Source organism: Mustela nigripes, chromosome 4 (genome assembly GCF_022355385.1).
Source record: "Mustela nigripes isolate SB6536 chromosome 4, MUSNIG.SB6536, whole genome shotgun sequence".
In the NCBI taxonomy this organism is placed as follows: domain Eukaryota; kingdom Metazoa; phylum Chordata; class Mammalia; order Carnivora; family Mustelidae; genus Mustela; species Mustela nigripes.
In genome coordinates this window covers 180,766,395-180,791,528 of record NC_081560.1, presented here as the reverse complement: position 1 = coordinate 180,791,528, position 25,134 = coordinate 180,766,395, and the positions used below count along the sequence as shown (strand labels likewise).

Genomic DNA, 25,134 nt, shown 5'->3' with positions numbered 1-25,134 from the left:
CACCCAAATCTAGCAGTCAGAGGCTGGTGGTCCTCCCCAAGCTTTCAAAAACACTGGCATACGAAGAAGTCTCTTTTGCACCCAGTGGCTTCCAAGTGCACCCGATCCTAACCCCAGTGGCTTCTAGGAACCCAATCTGAGAAGATACACCCAGCCTGGTCTGATGACTCAGAGGAGTGTCAGATAAAGATGACCCCAAGACTCTCACAGAACACATTCTCAGCCCCAGTGACCTGGACCGCACACACCACTTGGGTTGGCCTCGGGCATCACAAGGGACTGGTTTTCGTGTGTGCGTCTGAACCCTCCCAGCCCCTTGCTGAGGCGCGAGGGCGGCCTGAGGCCAGGTGAGCAAGGATGCTGCTGGGGCGGCCCAAGCTGGGCTAAACCGAACAGCGGCGTTCCCATCCGCTGGGTGCACAGCCCCGAGTCTTCCTGGTTCACAGCTGTGATCTGAGGATGAAACGTGATGGTCACTTGTTCTCTCACAAGCCGGACCCAGAGAGAGCTCGTGGATCCCAGAGCCGGCCTGCAAACACAGCTGCCACGGACTGTTACTGAAGCCAGTGAGACCCAGACTTGATGCTGCCGCTCCTCCAAACTTCAGAAATCACAAAAACCATCTTGAGTTATATTATTACTTTATTTTCCTTTTTTAAATGTAACATTAAAGTCATCCAACATATAGATATTCCTAGGGCTCCTTGTACATTTTATTCTATTTGAAGTTAGCTATTTTAGCTATGAGATGAAGAGAGTCATCCCATTAAAAGGGCATTGTTTCTGGAAAATGGGTTCCATACTTGTGCAATGGGAAATCAACACCCCACCCACCAGCCAAAAAGCTCCTTCGGTCCAGAGCCCCACGAAGACAGCTTACAACCACGGCTGACACGTGATGCCCATGTACAGAAAGGGCCCCAACAACAAGCAGCGGGGTTAAACTTCTGAAACAAGCAGCTTCCTCATTTGTACAGAATAAGAATACGGGAGAAAAGCATCATTTTCCCTTTAGCCCTTTAATTAGTGTGTTTGGCCTCCACCCAAGTTACTGTGTACCAAGTGCCTATGAATAGTAAAAACAAACTGATTTAAAGTCCCTGAAATGCATGCAACTTAAAATTCCTTAACACACACCAGCAGCTCCCAGCGCTGGGGTCTGCTGAGTGTGGCGGGGACTACGGGGCAGCTGTGTTTCCAGCTGTGTCTGCGGTGTCAGTGCTGCTTGGGTTTGCAGCTGCTGCTTCTCTGGCTTCCGGCTGCTGGCTTTCTGTCTGTGGATCTTCTCCATTTCCGGCACTTTTCTTATTCTTGTCTGTTGCCATGGCACCCATCTCCATGATCTCCTGCAGTGGCTGATCGGTTTCAAGGGCACTAGGCTGGAGTTCATAAACCTGGACTTGACCCGGGACATCTATTGCTTTCTGTTCAAGTTTCTCCAGGATGGTCTGAACCTTCCTGACACCATCTCTCCTGGCCTGACGGACGTCAGCTCGTCCTTCGGGGTCTACCGAATCCAGCGCCAGCAGCTCTTTGGTCAAATACTCTTCTATCATCAGGTACTTCTTGTCCGTCTTCTTGCCTTCGAAGTTGTCCACGGCCTGCTCCAGCCCCTGAACGTTCTGTAAGATGGCCTCCACCTTCAGCACGCCCGGGTGTTTTGGGGGCGCCTCCGCTTCCGCTGGTTTGGGCGGTGTGGCTTCTGTGGGGGCAGGGCCGGGGGCTGCCCCATCTTGGGCAGCCACATTCTTGGGGGGCTGGGGGACAGCAGGCGGGGTGGGGCTGGGAGGACAAGGAACCGGAGCCGCCGGAACCTTGACTTCCACCCTCTCCGAGGCGGGTGGGGGCTTCTGGGCGGCAGGTACCGAGTCTGCCTCCTTGCGGATCACCTGAATCGGGACGTGTCCAGGAAGGAGATCTGGTCCAACTGGGCCTGGCTTGCTTTCAGGTTTGTTTTCAGGTTGGGGAACAGGTGAAGATTCTCGATGAGTCATGGGCTGCTGAAAAGAGGCAAGGACACAAAGATATTTTTAATACCCGGCTGAGAGTCCCAGGCGGTTGTCTGTAGTGAGTACTACTGACGAGAAAGAAAACTGGGGAATGGCTTTAACAGTAGCAGAGATTTTCGAAGTCAGCCACATACAGTTACAGAATGAAAACATCCTGATCATGTACGGGGCCGAACCATTCATTTCCATTCGTCACCCTGGACTATGCGTCTGTTACCGCTCGCTGAACTTTGCTGTAGATGGTATTCTTAGGGCAACAAAAACAAAACCGATACAGTTTTCAAAAATGAACACTTGCTCACCAAAACCTCACGGACTGCCGAGCTAGCTTAGCTCCAAGCAAAGTCCTGCATGACTCAGAATCTTGGCGAGGCAGCCATGGGGGAGTAACTGCCACAACCTCTCCCTGCCACCAGGGGGACTGTCTCTGTTCCGGGGAGGACAGTCCCACATCTCTTTTTTAAAATCTACGACAGCCTCGTGATTTCTGCCCAGACTGATGTATTTTTCTGAGAATAAGCACGATGCTCGAAATAGTTAGCTCTGGAAGGATGTTGCGGGGCTCCTCTGAGCCAACACTCAGCCATGTGTCCCCGCGCTGACTCCCGGATACATGGGCCGAGATGCTTTTTAAGGTAACTTGTACAAGCGGTAGTTTCTAGAATGAGCTGTAATTAAAACAAATCTTGGCTCTCCCAGCATTTCAGTGAACATCCCACCACCCCCCTTTCCTGATTGAAGTGGAGTGGACAGACGACACTGTTTGTTTCAGGAGCACAACCTGGTGACCTGACAGTTCTACACGTCCCGCAGTGCACAACCGCCGTCCGTTCTCTTGATACTGACCGTATTCCCTACACCTCACTTCATCCCTGTGACTTTGTGACTGGAAGTCTGTACCTCCTAATTCCCTTCATATTCTGCCCATCCCCCATGTGCCTCCCCACTGGCAACCATCAGTTTATCCTCTGGATTTAAGGGTCTGCTTGGGGTGTTTTGGTTTACTCTTTTGTTTTGTTTTTTAGATTCCACGTATGAGTGAAATCATACGGTATTTCTCTTTTACCAACTATTCACTTTCACCAGATACCCTCTAGGTCTATCTGTGTTGTTGCAAACGGCAAGAGTTCATTCTTTTTCGTGGCTGAGTAATATTCCAATGTATACACCCTCGATGTCTGCTTTATCCATTCATCTATCAATGGACACTTGGGCAGCTTCCGTATCTTGGCTATTGGGAATAATGTTGCAATACACACAGGGGTGCATATAGTTTTCCTAATCCGTATTTTTGCCAAAAGTGTTTTGCCAAGTGTTTGGCCCCTTTAAAAATTTCACACATCCTCATTTCATCAACTGGAGAATAAGAGTTAGACTACATGGTTTCTAAAATACTCCTGATTTAAAATACTAAATTCCGCTATAATGTTGTTAAATCAAATCTCTGCAAACCTTCAAAAAGAGATCTTTGAACAAACGCTAAAAGGGAGGCCACCACAAACAAGGGTAAGGAAAAAAAGACTAAACATTGTTTCACCGATTCCGGGATCTATGCGGGAAAGACACGAGGGGGAGCATTTCCGCCTCTGCACATGGACATGCTTTCCTGGGATTCCTGAGCCCAAGTTAGGATCTGGCTGCTGCTATGTAGGCATCTGAGTGCCAAGAACCCCCTTTGCCACCAGACCTCTTTTGCCAATGTGGATGTCCTCAACTCTGGCTCTTACCACTCAGGGACCAGCCACACACCCCACTTTGAGTTTTAAAATGATCTCTCAGTAATAAAAATGACTTTAGAAACTCTCAAGAGGGGTTGCTCTACGGCTTATACACTTTGAAAATGTCAAGGTCACGAAAGCAAAAGAAGTCCGAAGAACTGTTCCAGACTGAGGGAGACTGAAGAAAAAGGATACCTAAATACAATGCTCATGATCCTAGATTAGCTCCTGGACTGGGAAAACCGCTATCAAGGAGATTTGAAAGTGGACTGGGTATCAGACAGCAATGTTATAAGGATGTTAAGTTTCCTGATTCTGATCATTGGACGGTGGTTATGAATGAGGTCTTTCTTAGGAAAAGATTTCCTGAATTATTGATGGATAAGAGGGCACAAGATCCACAATTAAATGTCCAACAAACGAACCACATGGATGATATGCATTGAAATAAGAAATGGCAGAGCAAACAGAGCAAAATGTTAACAGTGAATGTGGATGAAGGATATACTGGGTTTCTTGGTATGATTCTTATAACTCCTCCGTAGGGTTGAAATTATTTCCAAATAAAGAAGCTAAAAAAAGAAACAGGAGGATGTTATCACCATTTATAGTAAAACACCCCACGTATTTGCCTACGAGGGGCTTTCCTTCTAAAAACTGTGGCAGAGAACCAATTCCGCTGCTCACGTTGGGGGGCCCAGAGCTGCTCAAGGCTCTGCTACACTATAAGCTGCGAAAATGAATGACTTCCTCCTCCAGGATGTGCCCTACAAGTTGCCCCTGAAGGATGAATAGGTCTGTGCCTGGGACTTCACCAGGCTGGAAGCTTTCCCGGCCAGCCCGCCCATCATCAGTCAGACAACGTGGCCCTTCACCCCCAAGGAGAGAGACAGAAGACAGGTCCCTGTCGTTAAGCTCAGAGCTGAACAGATGAACGCTTTTGGAATGCACAGAGTAACCCACACCCAGCCATGAGGGCCTGTGAGGGAATGTCATGAGGAGGAGGAGGAGGATTCACAGAAGAGGCAAGACTGGCTGGTCCCTCGGAGGGCGGGGAGAACCTGGGCTGGGATGGCATTTCAGGGAGCTTCATCAGCATGAGCAAAGGCACAGAGGTGGGATGAACAGAAAGGGCTTGCGGAGCGAAGAAGGGGTATCTGGGAGAAAGGAGACAAGCTGCCCAGGACACTAGAGACGAGGCTGGGGCTGGGGTGTGGAAGGGGTCTCAAGGGCTCTGAAAAAATGTGGTGGGCACTAAGGTGCCCGGGTCCCCGGTGTGTGAGTGACACTAGACATGGGGCCGAGCTATCTGTCCTCAGGCAGCGGAGGTTCTGTCCCGAAGGCAGCCGCAATGACCCATGAGCAGAAGCTGCAGAAGTACTGAGCGTTCCCAGCGCCCGTCCTGCACTTCTGCGCATGACCGGCCAATTCCCAGATCTCACTTCCCTGAGGAACACAGGTGTGAGCCAGTTAGGACCCACGGAGGGCCCAGAGAGCCTGCATATTGCTCCTCGGCCCCTGGAGAGCCGCTGCCAGAGCCAGGCTGTGGACGCCGACTCCGTACCTGAGGCCTGTCGACCACGGTGTGCACACGGTGGGGCGACGGCGAGTGCACTGGCGTGCTGCTCCTGGCCGGAGAGCCCTCCCGGCTGGATGCACCCCGGACAGGGGACCGGAATGGGGATGCTGCTCGCATGGGCCGAGGCTCCCAGTCATCCCCTGGGACCCGGGAGTACATCGGCTGGTAGGTCTGGTATTCACCCTGCTGAGCTGGGTAATGGGTCTTCTGGGCTTGGTGGAAGGAGGGCTGAGCCGCCGGCCGGGTGACATTCTGCTCGTGTATCACAGGGATGGGGATATAGCCCCGGGGGAGCTGATGACTGCCCAGGCTGCTCCTGCCGGAGGAGGAGGGCAGGCTGGCCGAGGAGGACGAGGACGAGCAGTCCGAAGCAGCTGGAGACTGGGATTGCTGCAAGACAGAGAGAAGAGGCATGAGGGACCCTCTGCCCTGGAGCTCCGACCCTGCCTCCCTCATGTGCCTGCTCAGGATAACACATTCGGACCTTTTACCTGAAACCTTTCCATCTCCAGAATGTACCGCTAGCACTCAGGGATCTAGAGCCAAGGGGCATTCCAATTCTTGCCAGCTCAATAGTCTCTTTAAAATTAATTAATTAATTAATTAGAGTGCATAAAAGAGGAGTTGGGGGGCAGAGGGAGAGGCAGACACCCCGCTGAGCAGGGAACCCCATGGGGGGGCTTGATCCCAGCACCCCGAGATCATGACCTGAGCCAAAGGCAAACACTTAACTGACTGAGCCACCCAGGCGCCCCTCAATAGCCTTTTGAGAATCTAAAGTATGGGAAAAAATGTGCCGTTGTTCCTGAGCTGAAGATTCAGTAAGACCATCTGTGGCCATGCTTTAGCCCAGGGCCATGCACAGAAGTGCTCAATGTGCTGCTTGTGTTGTTGCTACTCCTGTTGTTACTGACGTCGCCTCTTTCTCTAACCCCAGGGGATCGTGTTGGGCACGGGGAGCAGCACATCCCACGTGGCCTGAAGCAGGCCAGCCCACGACCACCTAGAAAAATAGGTGGGTGTTTCCCCAGCTGGCTTCAAAGGACCCTGTTCAGATTTCTCTGATTAATGTGTCACTTCTGATTTTTACAACAAAAATATTACAAATACAGGTAGTCCTTCAAGACAGGAAAAGAACAGAGCCAAAGGAGGCAAGGCTAACTCTGGGCACAGACAGAGCAAGCATCCGTGCTCACCAGCACTACAGGGCACACAACCAGACAGGCTGCAGATGGGAAAACCAGAAGGGCTTACTGCTTGGGAATCCTCCTGGGGTCCACGGGCCCTCAAATCCCAGCTAAGAACTGGATTAAGAACTCTTTGGTGTTGGGGCGCCTGGGTGGCTCAGTGGGTTAAGCCTCTGCCTTTGGCTCAGGTCATGATCCCAGGATCTGGGATCGAGCCCCGCATCGGGCTCTCTGCTCAGCAGGGAGCCTGCTTCCTCTTCCCCCTCTCTGCCTACTTGTGATCTCTGTCTGGCAAATAAATAAATAAAATATTAAAAAAAAATAATACCTCTTTGGTGATTAGTGTACTGAAGCATGGGCTTCAGGCTTAAATAAAATCCTATCGTCGAACAGCGGAACAGCTGACATCCCTTCTCTACTCTGGGTCTCCTTTCCTTTTCCTTTTTTTTTTTTTTTTTAAGATTTTATTTATTTTTTATTTGGTTATTTGAAAGAGAGACAGATAGTGACAGAGACAGTGAGAGTCAGCAGAAGTGGGGAGGAACAGGAAAACCAGGCTCTCCGCTGAGCAGGAGCCCGACATGCGGCCTAATCCCAGGACCCTGAGATCACAACCCGAGCTGAAGGCAGACGCTTAACTGACTGAGCCACCCAGGTGCCCCTGTGGGTTCCTTTTAAACCACGGGACACTGTGTGGGCAGGTATGAGCCGCCTTGTTTTCCTATCAGCACAGCTCCAAGCAGACTGTGACACGGAGAGCAGGAGGAGTGCGGAGCAGCAGATCAGGAAGCCGGAGGCCAGGCTTCCAGTCCCAGAAATGCCGCCCCTCCGCCTTCATGCCTTCGGACCAAGCAGTTTATCCTATCACACCTGTGAAATGCTGGGGGACGCTGTGCGGGCGGTCACGCTGTCTTTGCTGGGTGACCTCTGCTGCTGCAGGCAGGGCCCAGATGCCTGCGTGTTAGCAGGTGTCTGGCCCAGAGTCTGGGACGGGCCCTGGAACACACCGGCTCGCTGTCCTTACCTCAGGTCTGTGGGAGCCTGGGGGCTGGGCCGCCGCCGCTGCTGCCGCCGCCTGTCCACACTGTCTATCTGGCTGGGTGGCTTCCGCCACACCCCGCAGAGGTGACTGGGACCTCTGAGGAGCCTCTGTGGCCGCCTCGGTTCGGAATCGCTGTGTTCCTGGCTGGGGACAGACAAAGGAAGGGCGTGGCTGCCGGCCCTCGGTGCCTTCGTGGAGGACAGGAATGGCAATGTAGCCTGGTCGGAGCTGCGGGTACACGGCATGGCCCTCCCGAGCAGGCAGCCTGGGGCCCTCCTGGGAAGGGCCATTTGCAGAGGACGGTGCTTCCTGCAACACAGAAAGGAGAAACAGTCTGGTTAGGACGTGGGAAGAAAACACCCCACAGAGGCAAAAACATGGTGCTAAGTGCCATCTTCCCCAGTGATCCTGGGCCCTTCCCCCACCTCCGGCATCAGCCGTGCCAGCTGAGCCCAGAGGGTGAGGCTGCTGGCAGGCACCCCTGTGTCTGCCAGATATCCCCCCACGACAAGGCCAGCGTACGGGCAGCAGTTTACGAGTTTGGGGCATCCAGAGAAAGCAGGCGAGCCACGGTGTCCATTAAGCACAGGGAGGCCCCAATTTCCGAAACTGGTCGGACAGGTTTCTTTTACGGGTGACAGCTGGCAGCAGCATGCAGGACAGCCACTGACTGCCCCCAAATCAGAGACGCAGATCAGAAGGCGCTAGGCTGAGTCAAGTCCAACTCACTAAATTATTGCCGGCTTCCCCGCTTCCTCAAAGGTCCTAGCGTTTCCTAACACAGGGTTGTGCTGGACCCAAACACAGGACACAGCTTGGACATCCTCGCAGAGAGGCGGCAGCGGGGCGAGGCCGCCTAGCCGGGGACATTTTCGGAACAAGCTGCAAGAAGGGGAGATACGGCACACACAGGCAGCGCAGCAGGAGAACAAATACGGAGGATGAATTATGCTGGTCCGATGACGCCAAGAGAGGCTGCTCTGGCGGGGAGTGGCTGGGGTCCCTCTCCTGTCCTCTCTGGAAGTTGTCCCTTCAGCCGCCTGGCTATTTTGGGACCCTTAAGAAGGCCAAGTTCCAGATGTACCACAGAGAGAGATCTTGTTTCAGACAACAAGGCCCGTCAGTCCCTCACAGGGCAATGTCATTTCCCACCAGGGGCTGAACAACCAAAGTCAGGGACCCCCAAGGCGTCCAGTCTTGACCCTCCTAGACGGTCCTTTGCAGAGGAGAACTCTGGAACTGTGCCGCCCACACACAGCTGGCTAGGTCAACGATGAAGGAGAACGATCCTTCCTGAAGGACGTATCTCTCCGAACTGCAAACAAATGCCAAAGCCTGAGAATCCGGGAGCCTGCAGGGTCTGCTTCTCACTGTTGCAGAACCAGTCACAAGTGAGGAAAGCTGATTTGCATTGTGAGGGATCAGCCATTGTACTTTTGCCTTCTTTCTGTGTTTGTGTGCAACAGGCAGCGATGGTGGGGCCTGGAATTTAGCTCTTTCAGACCCTGTCAACTACCTCCCTCCTGTGGCCCTGGGCCTCCCGGGCCTCCCGCACACAGGAGAGGCAAAGGTGTCGCTGTGTCCTTGGGGACACAAGCAGATAGGCACTCTCAGATTAGAATACCCACGTGTTCAGGGTGGCGGCATTATTTTAGCCTGCTTAGTTCTCAGGTCACCCAAGAACAGGCCGTGGGTTTAGGCCTCCCATTCAGAAGCCAATTCCTGCTGGGAGATGGGCACCAGGAGGGAAGCAGCAAGAGGCACCGAGGACACCCAGCGCTACTCGGTGCCGACTCCTAACCCGCCATCTCGGCATGTGATCCCCTCGCCGGGGCGCCCTTCCTTCCAGCCTGAAGCAAGGGCCCGGACAAGTCCTGGGCATCTTCTCTGCTTGCTGCCTGGGGGCTCACCATTCCCTCCCAGCCACATACAGAAGGCCTCAGCTATCCGTACAGTCCTCGGGCAGGGCAGTTAGGAAGCCTTCATCCACCCACCACCTCCTGGTGACCATCTAGCTATCCAGATGCTGGGTACTGTGGGCTCACCAGACCAGCCACGCACGATCCCTGCCAAATAGGGGCTTACGAGACAGTCTGAGACAGCAGGAAACACACAGGAAACAAAACCAGCTAGAAAGCATGGGAGGCTTTGTCAGTAGGGGACAGGCATGGGCTTTTCTAGCTAGGATGGGGCTGTCCTAGAGAGGCACACAATTGTGCTGCGCAGACCACAAAGACCTCAAAGGAATCAAAACCCAAGGACAAGGCTAACTGAGGGAAGATTCACAGCAGGGGCCGCCCCTGGGAGTGGGAAGTGGGAGTCCCTGGGAGGGTGCTGAACCTTCTGGCAGGACGGAAGTGTTCTTTCTCTGCAAGGTGGTGAACAGGCAGATACATACGTACAAACCTATCAAAGCACACACTTCAGGAACCCCACACCGGCCAGCCCCTGCCGCATTCCACCCGCACGATCCGATTCGAACAGGGGCAGGCTGCCAACCCCACCAGGCCCGCAGAGCCGGCTGTTAGCTGTGCCTCCAGCTCAGCCCCTTCCAGGGCCTGGAAACCTTAGATGGACCTGGCTGAGGCTTGGCTCCTCCTGGGGGAAGCCCCTGGATCCAGAAGGCCTGCCAGGCCTGCCAAGAGCTGCACACTTTATGCATCTCACTGAATCGATTCTGTACGGCTACAAGAGTAAGGGGAAGGCAAAGGCCAGCAGGCAGGAAGGAGGGAGGAAGCAGGAGGACTTCCTCCCGCCCAGAGGAGGGGACAGCGGGGCCTGCCTCCTGGAGCCAGGACGCCGCCTGGGTCTGGGAAGAGGTGCCTGGTCTCGATGGTTTGGTGGGTGGAGAAGAGCTGTGGTCACTGCTTGGACTCCCCAGCAGCAGAGGGAACGGTCAGTGCTGAGCTGACGAACGTAAGGCCACAGTGCAGAGGCCTCACATCCACGGTCCAAGGGCTGCTGACAAGAGAGGCCTCGGCAAGACAGAAGGAGCCGAAAGGAGAAGCCCGGACGATGGGGAAAGGCGGGGAGGAGGCCGGGATGAGAGTAAGGAAGGGCAGGCACTGCGGGGGCTGACAGCCTGGAAAGGGAAGGTGCCCAGGGAGGGAGCCGGAGGAGAAACGGAGAGGCCTCCGTGGCTGGCAGGACAGCAGCAGCGAGGGGGAAGGGCCGGGACCAAAACCGAGTCCTGAGCCTGGAGTTCCCGGGGCGATGGCGCGGACGGCCGCAAGGGTTCAGGGCGGCTACAGGCCCTGACGTGCTGCTCTCTGGCTTCTGCGTGAGTTGACCCGTTTAGTAAAGAACCCCATGTCTCTCCACAAGCCTCACATCTAAAAGAATGCTCCTGTCCCATTCTGACTGGGGTTTTGTTTAGCAAAACCCTGCTGGGGGCAAGCAGAAAAACCACATCGGCTTTACAGAGTGCGAGACTGAGCACTTGTACAGGAATAAATAATTTAAACCAGCAACGAAGCGCCCACCTAGACGAAGCTCTGTAAGAGGAACGCTGACGCCCCTCCCCCGCGAGCCTCCGTGGCTCCCAGTAGATTCCTCTCAGCAGCAGATGCTTCCCTGCTGACTAACCAGAAAGCACCACCGGAAAGGGTTCAATGGCCCATTCTGCCTTCTAGGGTGCTTTTCATCACAATCTAACAAAAAAAGACACTTTTTTTTTTTTTTAATGAGAAAAATGGGGAGCCTGGGTGACTCAGTCCGTTAAGCGTCCAACTCTTAATCTCAGCTTGGGTCTTGATCTCAGGGTCATGAGTTCAAGCCCCTTGCCGGGCTCTAAGCTGGGCATGGAGCCTACTTTTAAAAAAATTAGTAAATAAAATGAAAAAAGTATAAGAGACAAATATTACAGTTCATGATTCTCGCAGAATAGAACATGCCTCCTCAATCCCCTAAGAAGTTCCAGCATATCTGGAAGCCTATTGGTTAAGGCCAGCACTCCCAAGGCAGGACCCATGACTTGCCTCCTTCTGACCTCAGTGGGGACCAGGGACCGCTCCTGGTGTCAGGGCCAGGGATGGGGGTCACGAACGAGCCACGATCACGTGACCAGGCAGGCCCCAGTGCAGGTGCTCCCCTCCTCATCGCCTGCCCCGCAGTTTCTCTAGCTATAATGACAGCACTCCAGGAACTACTTCCCAGGGCAGCTCAGCTCATCATCATCTTGGGGCAAAGACGTCAGGAATCCCTATTACAAGATCTGATTAGGAAACAAGACTTTCACTGCTTATCTCACTACATTCATTTATAAAATGAATTGGTCCATTCTTCTCCCTTGCTTTGCACTACAGTAAAACCCTGAGATGTATCTCAGGGCACTCAAAAGCTCCATGAGATGGCAGGATAAAAAGCTGAGAAAATTACCCCAGATGAGCCAAAATATGCCCTGTTAAGTACAAGGTACTATTATTAGAGAAGCCTGGGGTCAGACTCTGAGCTTGGGTGAGACCTTGGACATAGGCAAGTCTTGCTTGCTTACGAGCGCGCTTAAGAGCACCAGAGCTTTGCTGCTGGTTTTTAATAACAATGTGAGCACTAAGGGGGCAGCTAGGAGATGTGGAAAGAGACGGCGTTCAGTCCTAATCCTGGATCTGCCCCTAAAGATGTGTGTTACATAAGCAGCTCATAAACCCCTCTCTGGACCTTACTCTCCTTAGCTGTAAAATGAAGGCAAAGCCCAGATACTCCATGAAGCCGTGGTTCTCAGACTCGAGGCGGCACCAAGAGCGCCCAGAAAATACATAAACATGCAGACCCTAAGCCCAACCTGGACCGCACTGAAAAACACTGATCCATGTGAAGTTCTGTCCTGCCCTGGCATCTCCATGACGCTTATTCCAAGGTTCCCTATAGCTCTAAAAAGCTACATAGAGCTCAGAAACAAGGAAAAGCTGAAGTCACAGAAATCTAAAAGTGACCACTCTTAACTCTGTTCAGTTAAATCGAAATGGAAGTCACTGGGATTCAAAGTGTCCCAATGTTTCATGTCCCAAGTGAAGAGGTGGCCACTGACCCCCAGAAGGACTCCTTGTGCCTTATGTTTTTGTTGTTTTTTTTTTTTTTTTTTTGTTAAAGACTTATTCATTGAGAGAGAGCAAGCAAAGGCAGGAGGGGCAGAGGACAAGAAAGAAAGAGAGAGAGAAAAAGAGAGAGAAAATCTCAAACAGACTCCCCACTGAGTGCAGAGCCCAACCTGGGGCTTGATCTCACTACACTGAGATCACACCTGAGCAGAAACCAAGAATCAGGTGCTTAACTAACTGTGCCACCCTGGCACCCCACGACTCCCAATGCCTTGAAAACAGGGCAAGAACACCAGCCCTTGGGTAGCTACCCTGGCCTATGCCAACCACCGGGCCAGACGCTGCACTTTCACAGCCTTCGTGGCTTTGGGGACAGCCGGGGAGCAGGGTTTGCCTTGACCTATCCACAATCGGCTCCCCATTCACTGAGTGGCCTCTGAACCCTGAAAATAGCCCCCATCAACCTCCAACTCTATGGCAAAGCACTCTCCAAAGTGTTCTCAGCACCATAAGTCACAGGTCCCACCAGGGTGGGCTGAGCCAAGGGGTCCGAGGAGCGGAGGTTAACTTTCAGGGCTGCCTCAGAGCACTTCCGCCTCCACAGCCCTGGAGTCTCAAGTAGGACACACATCCTATAATTGGGTTTTGAGGCCAGAAGAGCTTTCACAACGGTCGGGTGTTGACTTTTACTAATGACACTTCAAAAACAAATGAAACTTCAAAAACAAAAACTTCTAAACCAAAGAAAACAAGATGGAGGAAAGCAGGAATCCTGAGGTCCCCATGTATCCATGGCCTGGATGGCAATTAGGTAGCTTGGCTCCCTTCCAGCAGGCAGGAAACAAAACAAAAGAAAAACTTCCTTCTAAAGCACGCACAGTTGAGTTTCAACATCCTTCCAAGACTTTCTGTTCGGTATGCTCGGGTCCTCAACATGAATTAAGTATGACTGCCCATCTGATGGGTCCCTCAGCCAAACTCAGTTCCCACCGCACCGTGATGAAGGGTCTCTCCCTCCGGCCAAGTCTGGGCATGTAATGGACACCCGGCAAACTCTGACCAGCAGGCAAAATCCTTCTCCTCAGAAGCCCGTGTACGGCGCTGCTGGTAAGACAAGAGTCTCTGCTCACCACAATGTCTGGACACAGCCCAGTGACAGGGCGGCTGGCGGCTGGACCTCACTGCCCGTTACCAGAGCACAGACTTTATCCTGGGGTCACTGAGACAGGTGTCCCAATGTGCTCCTAGTGGGGAAAGCTCTCTATCGGATCAACGCCTCTTCTCTTTGCAGCTGTGTCCAAACAAGCAGGAATGAACCCGAGTGAGCTTCAAGCTGTCACCCTCAGCTCCGGTGTCCCCCGCTGCTGCTCACCGGCTCTATGCCCTCAGACGGGACAGCTGGCTACGAAGACTCAGTTTCTCCAGCTGTAAAAATCCCCACAGCCCCCAGGCATTTTTGCAAAATATAAGTGAAATGAGGCATAAGGAAGGCTTTGTAAACTGAGCCCACCCCAAGCCCTACACAATCACGTTCCTTTATTCCACAAATGGTTACTGCTAGACCCAGATATTCTCATTGGTGGAGCCTAGGGCGTACAATGCCTAAAACTTCAGTGGTCTCGCCAGTCGGTAATAAGCCTATTAGAGTCAGAAGCCCCTTTATCTGAGAGTCTTAAGGACACGAATTAGCAAGGGTGCCATTTTCTCTGCTGGGAACTGTATCTAATACTTTACAATCTGGAATCGAACACAGCCAACACTCTAGGGGCCCAGCCCTAAACTCCCATCCTGCTCCAAGAAGCCCCAGACCAGCACTCTGCAGAGACCCGCCCCAAGGACCAATCCACACTCAACTTGCACTGACCATGGCTCCTTGCACTCCTGCCCCTGAAACCTAGTGAGAAAGCCAGGCCAGGCTGGGGCAGGAGGATCTGTGCAGGAGCAGAACCTCCCCCTGGCGTCTCCCCAACCATCTCAGCATGTCCCCCCAGCAGGGTATGTGGGCACCTTCCAAACTAGGCACAAAAGACCACGGCTGGCATTTCGGCATCAGTCTCCAGCTCCCTGTTTCCCCCACCCTCTAGAGCCTTCCTCAAGGATTCCATGCAGCAGGTGTGGCCCAAGGTCACAAGGGCAGTTACCAGAGAGAACCCCAGTCACCCGATGCCCAGCTCCCGAACTCATGGCTTCAGGGAAATGAAAACCTTAGTTCCTCTTCAGAAAAAAGGAGCAGGGACACCTGCTTCAAGGATCTGAAATCAGGAATCACAGATGGAAAAACACCTGACATTTCCATATCAGGAAGCAAACTGAAGTTACATAAAGAGGCCCCTCATGCTTCTTCCCTGGGATCCTCAAGGTCTGGTCTCATACGGCGGGACGTTGACCAATCACGAGGCTCTACCATCTGCTAGACACCAGCTCTGCAAGTGTCTGTTGGTATCAGGATGCAGGGCTTCCCTAGATACACATTTTGTACAAAATCACCCCCCTACACACACACACAAATCTCCAATTCACCAACCGCAGTGAGGGCAAGGGTCCCTTTAACCAAGGGAAGCTTCCTTGAGGGGAATTCCTGGGGATGCTCCTTCCGACCCTGTGCAGCTGCTCAAGGCATTGCTCCAACAACCACACTCCCCCACGGGGGTGGTGGCAAGTAGCAAACCCCCCTCCTCCCTCCACCTGCAGTGACATTTCCACCCCTTAAAGCCATGCCCCTAGTTATCGTGACTCAGTTTCCCCACAACACCAACGGGGCATCTTACTCCTGCCTGGCAACAGCCCTGGGGTCTGTACAGAGATGTGGAGGGAGACACTCCCCTACAGGAGTCAAGATTAAGGGTTAACACATCACCCCATGCAGAAGAGCGTCTCCTGGCCTGTCGTGGCTGAGGGATGAACTTGGCTGGGGCTGTGCGCTGCCGGTTTGGTTGAGGCTCCAGAAGGCCCAGTAGCCTTCATCTGACCCCTCCCCACCCACTGTTGTGTCCCCAAATTAGGTGGGGCCTGGGAATCCCGGGGAAGGGTGCTGAGGGCATCCAGGCACTAGTCAAAAGACAGCCAGCTAAGGTAGTACGAGGGGGTAAGAGGCTTGCTTGAGAAAAAAGACTTGAAGCCTACCTGGGAGCCAAAAGACCCATGTCCAGACAGATGTGTCTGCCATGTGGTGACTGCCCTCCTACTTCACAGTAGAGGCTGTGACTCTGTCCACGGATTGAACACACATGTCCAGTCGGGCCCTGACTCGTCACTTTCCAGGCACTAGACCCCTGATCCTCGCAGTCCTGCTGGACAGGTAAGGTGGTGTTCCCATTTGACAGAAGGGGAGACTGAGGTTCAGAGAGGATGGCTGATTCATCTGAGATGACCAGATCCCAGGTTTGTCTGACGTCGAGGCTGGGGATGTGTTAACCCTTTCACTATTCCCTCCCCACCTATAGAATCTGTCATAGTAATTGTGGCTGATGTCTTCAAATTCTTCATCTTCCCAGGGTAAACCACAGCAGGGGAGAAAGCATTTAGTTTGCCCAGTCCAGCTGGGCTGAGGCTCAAGACCTGGAACATTCAGTTCAAGTGTGCTCTGGGCCAGGGAGCCAGTGCTTGGTGCTGAGTCATTGCCTGGCTGAGGCAGGGCCTGTGAGAGGGCCGAGGGCCCGCTCAATTCTGAGTCACCACAGCCCCTAGCGCCCCGCGTGGGGCCTCTGGAGGGAGAAAACCCAGCTCCAGCTGACCCGAGAGCTGGTCCCCCTCTTGACACTCAGGGTCTGTGGGATGAATTTGGAAGATTCAAAAAGTGATATGGCTGCCTTGTCTTCTGCACACATAAATTCTTTCCTAGCCTCCTGCTGTTTGGATTTAACTATTCACTCATCCATCCAGGGTTTAAGAAGAATCTTTAAAATGACAGGGGGGTGGAAATCTACAATTGGATCTTCATAAACACAGAGGACGTGATTTCAAAATAGGAAATGGCTGTTCTCCACCAGGATGCTTGGGAATTACCAGTGGCGAGTCTCCCCTCAGCTGCTGGGGACACCGCTCTGGGGCAGCCACTCCGTTTACAGGCACTTGACGGAGGCAGTGAGCAATCTGTAATTCTGGGCTTTTCTGAACAGACAGTGAATAAGAAGGCTCACTGTGCACCGTCTGGTCTTATTGTCAGCCACATGGGGAAAGAGAGAGAGAGACAGACTCCTTTGAGGCTGCTCTCTCTGCAGCTGGGCACTAGCGGCGTCTGGCTGCTGGGAGCTCCGGGCCTCTCCAGCTCATCTGCTCCAAGATGCTCATCGCTGGTGGGGACAAAAAAGAGCTTCTCTAGACTCAGACTAGATAGAGGAAATCTTCTCTAGACTTAGGAAATCGATACTAATGCAGTAAAAAGGAACCTGCCCCTGCGGGACCTTGGGGAGCCCAGGACAACACTTCAGTGCTTAAAAACCGACAGAAGGCTTCCAGCAACTTCCACTAACTCTGGGCTCCAGCCTGCACTTCAGTTTGCAATAAGGGCGGCTTTCCTTTTAGCAGCCTGTCCACTCCGGAGCCCGGCCCAGGTTTTACCCTTCTCCGCACAGAACCATTTACTGAGCCTGGAGACCCTGCCAGGCACTGAGGGGCAGAAAGAGGACAGTCCCCTCGCCCCCCCCAAGTCCAACTCTCAGCCCATGGGGATTAGAGCCCGAGGCAAAGCAGACAAGTGGCACCTTTTGGAAGAAAGATTCCAATCAAAGTAACATGGAGTCTGGAGCAGAGACGGCCCACTTCCAACTGGAGAGAGGGTCATGTCAGAAATGCGGCACGGAGAATGGCATGGAAGGAGACAGACCTGTCCTCCAGAGGCACTGAACACCATGACTTGCAGAGAGCAGGAGCTCAGGAACTTTCACATGGAATGAATGAACGGAGACTTGGGCCCATCTCCTAAGTTCAGACACAGGCTCAGGAAACGAGTGGTCTGTAACCAACTGGGGCCGTGCCTGGGATGCTCCGAGCATAAAGGAGTTCTAGAAGCAGCCAGGCCCACGGGGGCGGGGGGGAGGGGCAACATTATCTGTCACCCCTCCTGACCCCACTGCCCCAGGTGAGGGTAAAACCTCTGGCTACAACAGTCTTTCCGTGGTGCCGCAGCCGACAGGCCTCCGATGCATCTAATAGTTTTCATCTTAGAGAGCTGTTCTGAGGATTTAAAGAAATAAGGTTTGTAAAGTACCCACCCAGCATTTGGCATAGGTATATATGCACATGCATGCTGTGTGTGTGTGTGTGTGTCTGTGTGTGTGTGTATAGAGAGATAAACAAGAAAACAATAAGGTTCATTCTATCCTAAAGAAATTCTCTCTCATGAAGCTTTTGCAAGCTGCCTGGCTTCTAAGGCCTCTGAAGAAATCTTCTCAGAAATATGTGAAGACTTGGTAACACCAGACATCCCATACAGGGTCAGGTGAGCAGTGAGGAGCAAGGTCCACGTTTGCAAAGGACAAGCTCTGGGGTTTAGCTTCAGAAGTCCAGCTGCGAGTTTGGGATCGGGGGCCGAAGAGGAGCCCGAGTAAGACTCGGTTAACCAGCAATGGGGAATGGGAGGGGCTCGGGAATTGCACGATCAAGCGATCAGGCGGACAGAGGTTTCCTCAATGCTCATCAGCACTAATGGGTCCTCAGAGGTTCCTAATAAGCAAGGCCTTTGTCTTCTGCTCCCAGTTTTCCTGTGTAAGATCTCTTAAGTATGTAAGAGCAACATTAAAGCAGCAAAAATGCAAAGGAGAGAGTGGGTTTGGGTTATTCATGGTTTCCTATTTTTGATGATAAACACCAGACCATTTAAAAAGGTCAAGAGGAACTAATAAACACGTAGAGTGCCTTATAGAAGGCGACTGTGTGTCATTCCAAAAATGAGGACAGGAGGACAGGGCTGATGAAGCCTTAGGTGGTCTGAAGCTTTCTACCTCAAAACTAGCCCCAAGAGCATCAGACAGCTAAGCCCTCCTTGGCCCTGGCTAACGTCAAATGCCGCCACAGCTCCCGGGTACCGGCTTTAGCCTAGTAAAGGGCAAATCTACCCTACAAAACAGGGGCGAATTATGTTCAGTTCTTGCATAAGCCCAACACAGCCTGTTCTTTGGAGGGTAAAATGAAGGTCTTGGATGAGCTGGACATCTGAGGCCTCTGACCACGCTCTTCACCCCCCTCCCAACAAATCCCTGTCATCAGTCGCAAAGGAATTTGTTCCCCCATCATGCAACTTGCTAGAAAATACAAAGGAGAATGGCCGCTCATCTCCTGATCGTGCTCAGATTCTGCTAAGAGGCCCAAGAGCCTGCAATCGATCTGCAAAGAGCAGAATGATCTCATCTTTAAGAAAATTCAGGAGGCTCTGCTAAACCGGGAGCAGAAAATAAATGGGTCTCCCTACTTCAGTCATAAGTCAAAACGTTTCCAATTTCCTCGGAAAGGACATTTCTCCATCTCTCTCCTAGGACACAAGTGTAATCGGTCCGATTTTTATGAGGAGCTTCTGGTGGGAGGGCAAAGCACGAAGGAAATGCTCTGGCTTACTTCTCTCTGGGGTACCGGAGGGTCTCGGGACTGCCCTAAGTCAGACTCCGGGCAATGCCACCCCATATTCACACTCGCACAAGCCAGGTACAAGGGGAGTTGGACCAAGAAGGACAATGGGGCCTCAGGCAAAGGGTCTGCAGCTTAGATGTTAAGCAGGCACAGCTTGTAGGATTCCAGGGCCTATCTGCAGGAAGGTGGGCACTAACTTGCAATTCCCCTCCCCCTACAAAATGGGATCACCAGTGGCTCCCAAATGCCAGTCTGGCAAAAATCAGGATCCTCAGAGAAACTTCTCTGACACCCAGATGTCTGGGCCCCATCCTGAGAAATATGATTCAACATGGGGGGTGGGGAGGCAGATAGGGGGATGACCCCGCTGACAATCCACATTCTTAAAGGCTTTCCAGGAGACTGCTGGCCTTGGGGATCTGTGCTAGTGACCTCCAAGATCTGCAAAGCTAGAACAGCCCTGCCCGTGAAGTGAGAAGGGTCTCCCTCTGGTGCCAGGAAGGTTTGTGAGAGAGCAGCACAGCACCCCAAAGCCGCTGGTCCGGGAGGTGCGGCTGCTATCTTCAGTGAGCGCCAACCTCTCTGCCAGGGAAGGGGCCTGGACTGGAACGAACTTGCCAGGAGATTAGTGGCAAACCCACGTGCTCAGAAAATCGACATCCAGGAAGACTGCAGGTGGGGAGGTCCAGTTGCTTGGAGCGGAGCTGGATCAAGCCCAAAGTCTTAGCCTATAGCCGCCCTGCCTCTTCAACAAAAGGCAAGACACTTGCTCTCACTTGCCCCCTCTGTAAAACTAGGGACAGAGTGTCACTCTAACTACCTCAGGGCATTGTGGGAGACCAACTGGAAAACCACAGAGAGTAAGACTCAGTGAAACACGAAGTTCTAGTCCCTTCCTTTCCCTGAAAGCCATTCCTTTACCATCAAGGTTAGACTGCAAACGCCCAGAGGCGGTCTTCCCCTCCCCCACACTCCCAGCCTCTGCCAAAAAAGGGCTTCCTCTGTTTTTTCATTCTTAACAAATGGCGCTTTATTGACTGATGGCATCTCCTCTTGAAGATAGGGAGGTTCAGAGGGTCCTTTTAGCTCAGCTCCTCCAAAATCGCCCTTTGTTTCATGCCAGGGCCCCTTCTTGTTATGCATTAAGAAGCCAGTTTCTAATATAAAACAATATTGAAGGATTTTCCATTGTATTTCATTCGGAGGAAGATGCCATTCATGGAAGTGAAACTGAATTAGTCATCCAGACGTTCTGTGCATCTCAAAACACAGGTATGAAAGCCGTGAAGCCCAAAGAGCCAATGAACTGAATGTTTATTCTCTCCTTCAATTCTGGCGCCATGAGGGCAAACCTCCGGTAGTTAACCTGGTAAAGAGAACTCGTCTCTTGAGTTACCACATCCAGTCATCACCATCCAAGTCAGCATAGCACAGCAGTCAGCCACGCAGCACTTGGTGGCCAGGAGGACACAAAGACAACCAAATATTCCAGCCAGCACGGTTCACAGCTTCACAAAAGTTCTAGACACTTCTACCGTCTTCTGAGCAGAGGCCCTGCCTCTGATCAGCACCTTCTGGTGTAGCTCTCCTTGCTGTTAGCACCTGCTGAGTGACCCTTGGAAACATTTTTGAACTATCTGGATTTCTTTCTCTGTAAAAGGAAGAGGATGAGCTAAAAAGATCTTCGTGGGCCTTTCAAAACTCTGACTTAATTTTCAAATCCATTTTTCTGGCATCAGATGCCTGATCTAGAAGCTGTTTTCTCTATTTGTGGACAACAATAGTAACTCAACCTGTTTTTTTCCCCTTTCAAAAGGTTTATGAAACCACAGCCTAACCAATCCACTGGATGGGTACACAAAGATCTCAGCTTGCTGGGTGAGTCTTATTCTAAAAACAAAGTGTTGGCAATCTGGGTATATGCTACACTTACAGTAGCTATGTTCAAATTTGACCTTCACTCACAACAAAGGGTGCTGGCAGATTCTGACAGTCCCTGTCTCTATATAAAGGAGGACTTGAGAAATTATAGTTTTACACCACACCAAAAATCTACATCCATGCAGAACACTGGAACAGGACTGGTTTGAAATGCGCTTCAGTTTCACCCAATTATGGGCTGAACAGACACAAAAAGGTATATATAATTATGCCCATCCTGGCTAATTACATACTCTTGTACTAATTTTCAGATAAAAATATACAATTAATTTCTCATAAATGTAAGTTGCTTAATGTTCAACATCTCAATTTTGAGCACCAGGCTCTCAACAATATTTTTAATTTAAAAAATGCATACAAAGGAAAGTGGATGATACAAATATTTCTCCTAAAATAATGATTTATAACGTACTTTTAATTTTGTGAATTTTTAAATCTTCAAAACAACTGACCAGTTCTTTATGGCTTTTTAAAAAAAATTTTGCCCAGACAGCATAAAAGGACCCTTTCTTTAAGTGTATTTCTTTCTTGACAGGCTTTTTACTTTAAAATAGTTCAAATTTAGGGGCGCCTGGGTGGCTCAGTGGGTTAAAACCTCTGCCCTCGGCTCAGGTCATGATCCCAGCCAGGGTCCTCTACTCGGCAGAAGCCTGCTTCCTCCACTCTCTCTCTCTCTGCCTGCTTGTGATCTCTGCCTTTCAAATAAATAAATAAACAAAATTTTAAAATAAAATAAAATAGTTCAAATTTATAGAAAATTGGAAGTGTAGCACACTTAGCTGTAATCAGACTGATTCCAAATTTCTTTTCTTTTTTTTACTGATTCCAAATTTCTATTTTCAAACTTTCATGCTCTTAAGAGTTAAAGAGCATATAACTTTGCATATATGTAAATGAGACATGCTTCTGGTGCGTTCACAAAAGTACTTCTGTATTAGTTATTTGTGTATTAGAAACTAATCCTAGGTATCTTAATACCATAACGAGAAAGGGAATGGATGTCATTAAAAAAAGAAAATTCTTTCATGCCAGTGTGAGGCAATGTCTTAAGCCAATGGTCAACCATGAGACAGTCTCATATCTTTAGAAATTGCCTGGGAGAAGAACAACTTATTTTCAACAAATCATACCGGATGTATTCTTACGGAAACCGTTTCAAACAATAATACAATTTTAACTGCAGATACAAAAAGGGGGACAAATGTATTTACATCAGCCCCTGAGTCACTCTGTGCCCGAGACAACAAAGTCAAGATGCCCCTCGACCAAGCTGAGGAAACTGAGGAGGCAAAAGTCCTTCGAGAGCACCCCGCCAGCTTGCGAGGGCCCCGCGCGGCGTCCGCCCGAGCGCGGACAGCAGTGAAACCCGGACCTCGGCCCGGGTGGGCGAGCGGCCGCAGAAGCCGCCGCGGGGCCTGGCCCGGGCCTCCGGAGCTGACCAGGCCGGCCGTCCCTCCGGGCCCCTGGGCCGCCCCAGCCACCCGACCCTCGGCCCCTCGGATTCGGCCGGCGGGACGGCACCTGGCGCCACCGCGCGGGTCGCACTTCCCGGGCCGACCCCCGGGAACCAAACGTGGCCCGGGGAGGGAGTCCCCTCCCCCCCCCCCCGAGGCCTCCCCCTCGCCCCGACGCGGACCAAGGGCAGACCGCAGCGGGGTCTGCCAACACCAGGAGGCCGGCGCGGGCGTCCGCCGGCAGGTGCGCCCAGGGTCCCCGCAGCCCCGCCCGGTGCAGCCGCCCCTGCCGCTCGCCGTCGAGGGGGGCCGCCGGCCGGGGCGCGGCGCAGGCTGGCTCACCTTGGGGCTCTCGGGTGGCACGCGCGGGTCGTTCCACGTCGTGGTGCGGCTGTTGTGGTCCACGAAGAAGGGCCAGCCGGTCTGCGGATCGATCTTGATTTCCCAGCCGGGGGGCAGGGGGTCACCGGCGCCGTTGCCGGACGCCATCTGCACCATGGGCGAGTGGGTGGCAGCGCTCATGCTGGGTCGGGGTCTGCCCGGAGGGGCGGCCGCCGGGGTGCCGGGTCGCGGGGAGCCGAGTCGTGGGGTGCCGGGCCTCCAGGCGCCGAGTCGCTCGCTGGCCGCGGCCGGATCGAGAGCGGTGCGCGCCGCCGACGTGTCCGGGAAGCCGGCGCCGGGCACCTTTATGAATTAAAGGAGGGGGTGACGTGGCCCGAGAGGGGTGGAAGTGTCTGGAAAGGGCCTCCTCGCTGCCAACCGGGAAGGAGATAAAGGGAGGTAGCAACTGGCCGGCTAGAAACTTCTGGTCCTATCCAGAGAAGTTGGCGGCGAGCGGGCTGGATGCGGAGCTCCGCCCTGAGTCAGCGGCTATAATCGGGGCGGGGCGGGGCCTGGACGGGGGCCGGGGCGGGGCCGGGGCGGGGCGGGGCCTGGGCGGGGGCGGGGCGGGGCCTGGGCGGGGGCGGGGCGGGCCTGGGCCGGCCGCCCCTCCCCCCTTCCCTGCCTCCGCGGCCCAGCGGCCCAGGCGGGTGTTCCCGGGCCGAGACTGGTTGGCGGGGCGGGTGGCCGGCAGGGCGTCGTCGGTGAGCGCTGGGCCGGTTTCGGTTTTCAAACTCCCTCCCTCTGCGTGGAGCCGAGTGGGTGTTCCCTGGACTGGGACCGCGCGCGGGGGCCTGCTGCCGCTCCTTCCTATAACAACAAAGCCACCGCGAGCCTTTAAAGTCGTGGATTTTAAACTAGAGTCTCGCGCACACACACCCCACTTTGCTCCCTTTATACACTGATAACTTGGGGACACTGGCGTCCCTCAAGTACGTATTAATCACTTTTTTTCAAGGGCGTGAGGAGCTCCGGAATGTTGATTTGACACCGTAACAAAGCCTGGGAGAAAAGGCAAATACAAATAGAAATTCACCTGTCTTCTTCGGAAGCCTAAAAAAAGATTACGTCAGCCGTGCTTCTCTGCATCTCAAATATTCAAACTGTCATTGCATTGAACGATTCTAAAGACAAATCACCTTCTTTTGGGTCTGGATCCTTTTTATAGTAGAGATGGTTTCTTGGCTATCTTAAATCTTGACCTTCATTTGGGACGTGGGGCCAAGTCCAACCATGAAAAATTCTTTGGTTGATTCAGTGGTGGTTGTGCTTGTAACTTAAACCAAGCAGTTCCCAAGAAGAGCATGTGCCCCCAGAGGGAGAATTTGGAGGAGGTTCCATTTCAGATTCTTGGGCAGGCAGACTCACTCCCTTCCCCTGAAATATTCTGGAAAGTTGCTTTCATTAAAAAGAAAATCACAGGTCAAAATGGTGTTACATGGACCAGGTCAAGTCACCAAACCAGGCCAGGGTTTAATACCTAACCTAATTTCAGTTTCCACCTCCCCCAGAAATATGTCTAAACCCATCAATTAAAATAAAAATAAAATTAAATTAAAAATAAATCCATCAATCAGGAGTTTTCTGATAAGCACAAAGAGGTAATCTGTTGCTTGAGCCTTCTCTATCCCCCAAAGGAAGATGAGGTTATTTGCAAAGTAGGAACCCCTGTCCTTCCTCATAAGGGAAGATGATCTTGCCCGAAACAATCCTTTTCTTTTTCTTCTTCTTCTTCTTCTTCCTCCTCCTCCTTTGTTGCTCCACCCTCCTTCTTATAAAAACCTTCCATTTTGTATCACTCTTCAGAGCATCTGTTTGCTAGATGGGATGTTGCTTGGTTCATGAATCTTTTTTAATAAAGCCAGTTAGATCTCCAATTTACTCGGTTGCGTTTTGTTTTTTAACACTTGGAACTAATATTGGACCTAATTTTTCAACTCAAATTCAGAGACTATCCTGGAACCTTTCTTCCTGCCTCAAGTCACTCCTTTTGGAAAAAAATGCGAGAATGGCCTCCTGATCATTCGTTTCCAGTGGAATGTTTCTCATTTGCATGGGTCTGCTTGTCAGCTCTGAAACCCAAAAACTCAATTTTGTGAAAAAGCACAGTTGAGTAAGCACACATTAAACTAATATACAATCCAAATGCCAGTGTATCAATTTACCATTAGAAATATTCCTACTGAAGGAGCTGGACCCTCAAGTTCACAGGTCAGTGTCTAG

At 52.1% G+C, this 25,134-nt stretch overlaps 1 protein-coding gene across 2 annotated transcripts; it reads right to left on the bottom strand.

The window, feature by feature from the left end:
- Positions 1 to 624: 624 nt before the first annotated feature.
- On the bottom strand, positions 625 to 23,221 carry BAG3 (BAG cochaperone 3). 2 transcript variants are annotated; one of them, XM_059398702.1, is made up of 4 exons: positions 22,873 to 23,221; positions 7,518 to 7,844; positions 5,292 to 5,696; positions 625 to 2,000 (listed from the first exon to the last, which is right to left on the bottom strand). In XM_059398702.1, exons 1-4 carry the CDS (start codon positions 23,050 to 23,052, stop codon positions 1,179 to 1,181), a joined length of 1,734 nt encoding a protein of 577 aa, XP_059254685.1. In that variant the 5' UTR covers positions 23,053 to 23,221; the 3' UTR covers positions 625 to 1,178. The 2 variants fall into 2 exon arrangements, with proteins under 2 accessions (XP_059254685.1, XP_059254686.1); XM_059398703.1 differs by having other exon boundaries at positions 625 to 1,997.
- Between the last annotated feature and the right edge of the window lie 1,913 nt (positions 23,222 to 25,134).

What these genes read in the sequence shown, in the direction of transcription:
- BAG3 (XM_059398702.1), bottom strand. Translation starts at nt 23,052, where the DNA reads ATGAGCGCTGCCACCCACTCGCCCATGGTGCAGATGGCGTCCGGCAAC. An exon ending in TGCCACCCGAGAGCCCCAAG is followed by an intron (nt 7,845 to 22,872) that starts GTGAGCCAGCCT and finishes TCTGTGTTGCAG; the next exon opens with GAAGCACCGTCCTCTGCAAA. An exon ending in CCGTGGTCGACAGGCCTCAG is followed by an intron (nt 2,001 to 5,291) that starts GTACGGAGTCGG and finishes GCCTCTTTTCAG; the next exon opens with CAGCCCATGACTCATCGAGA.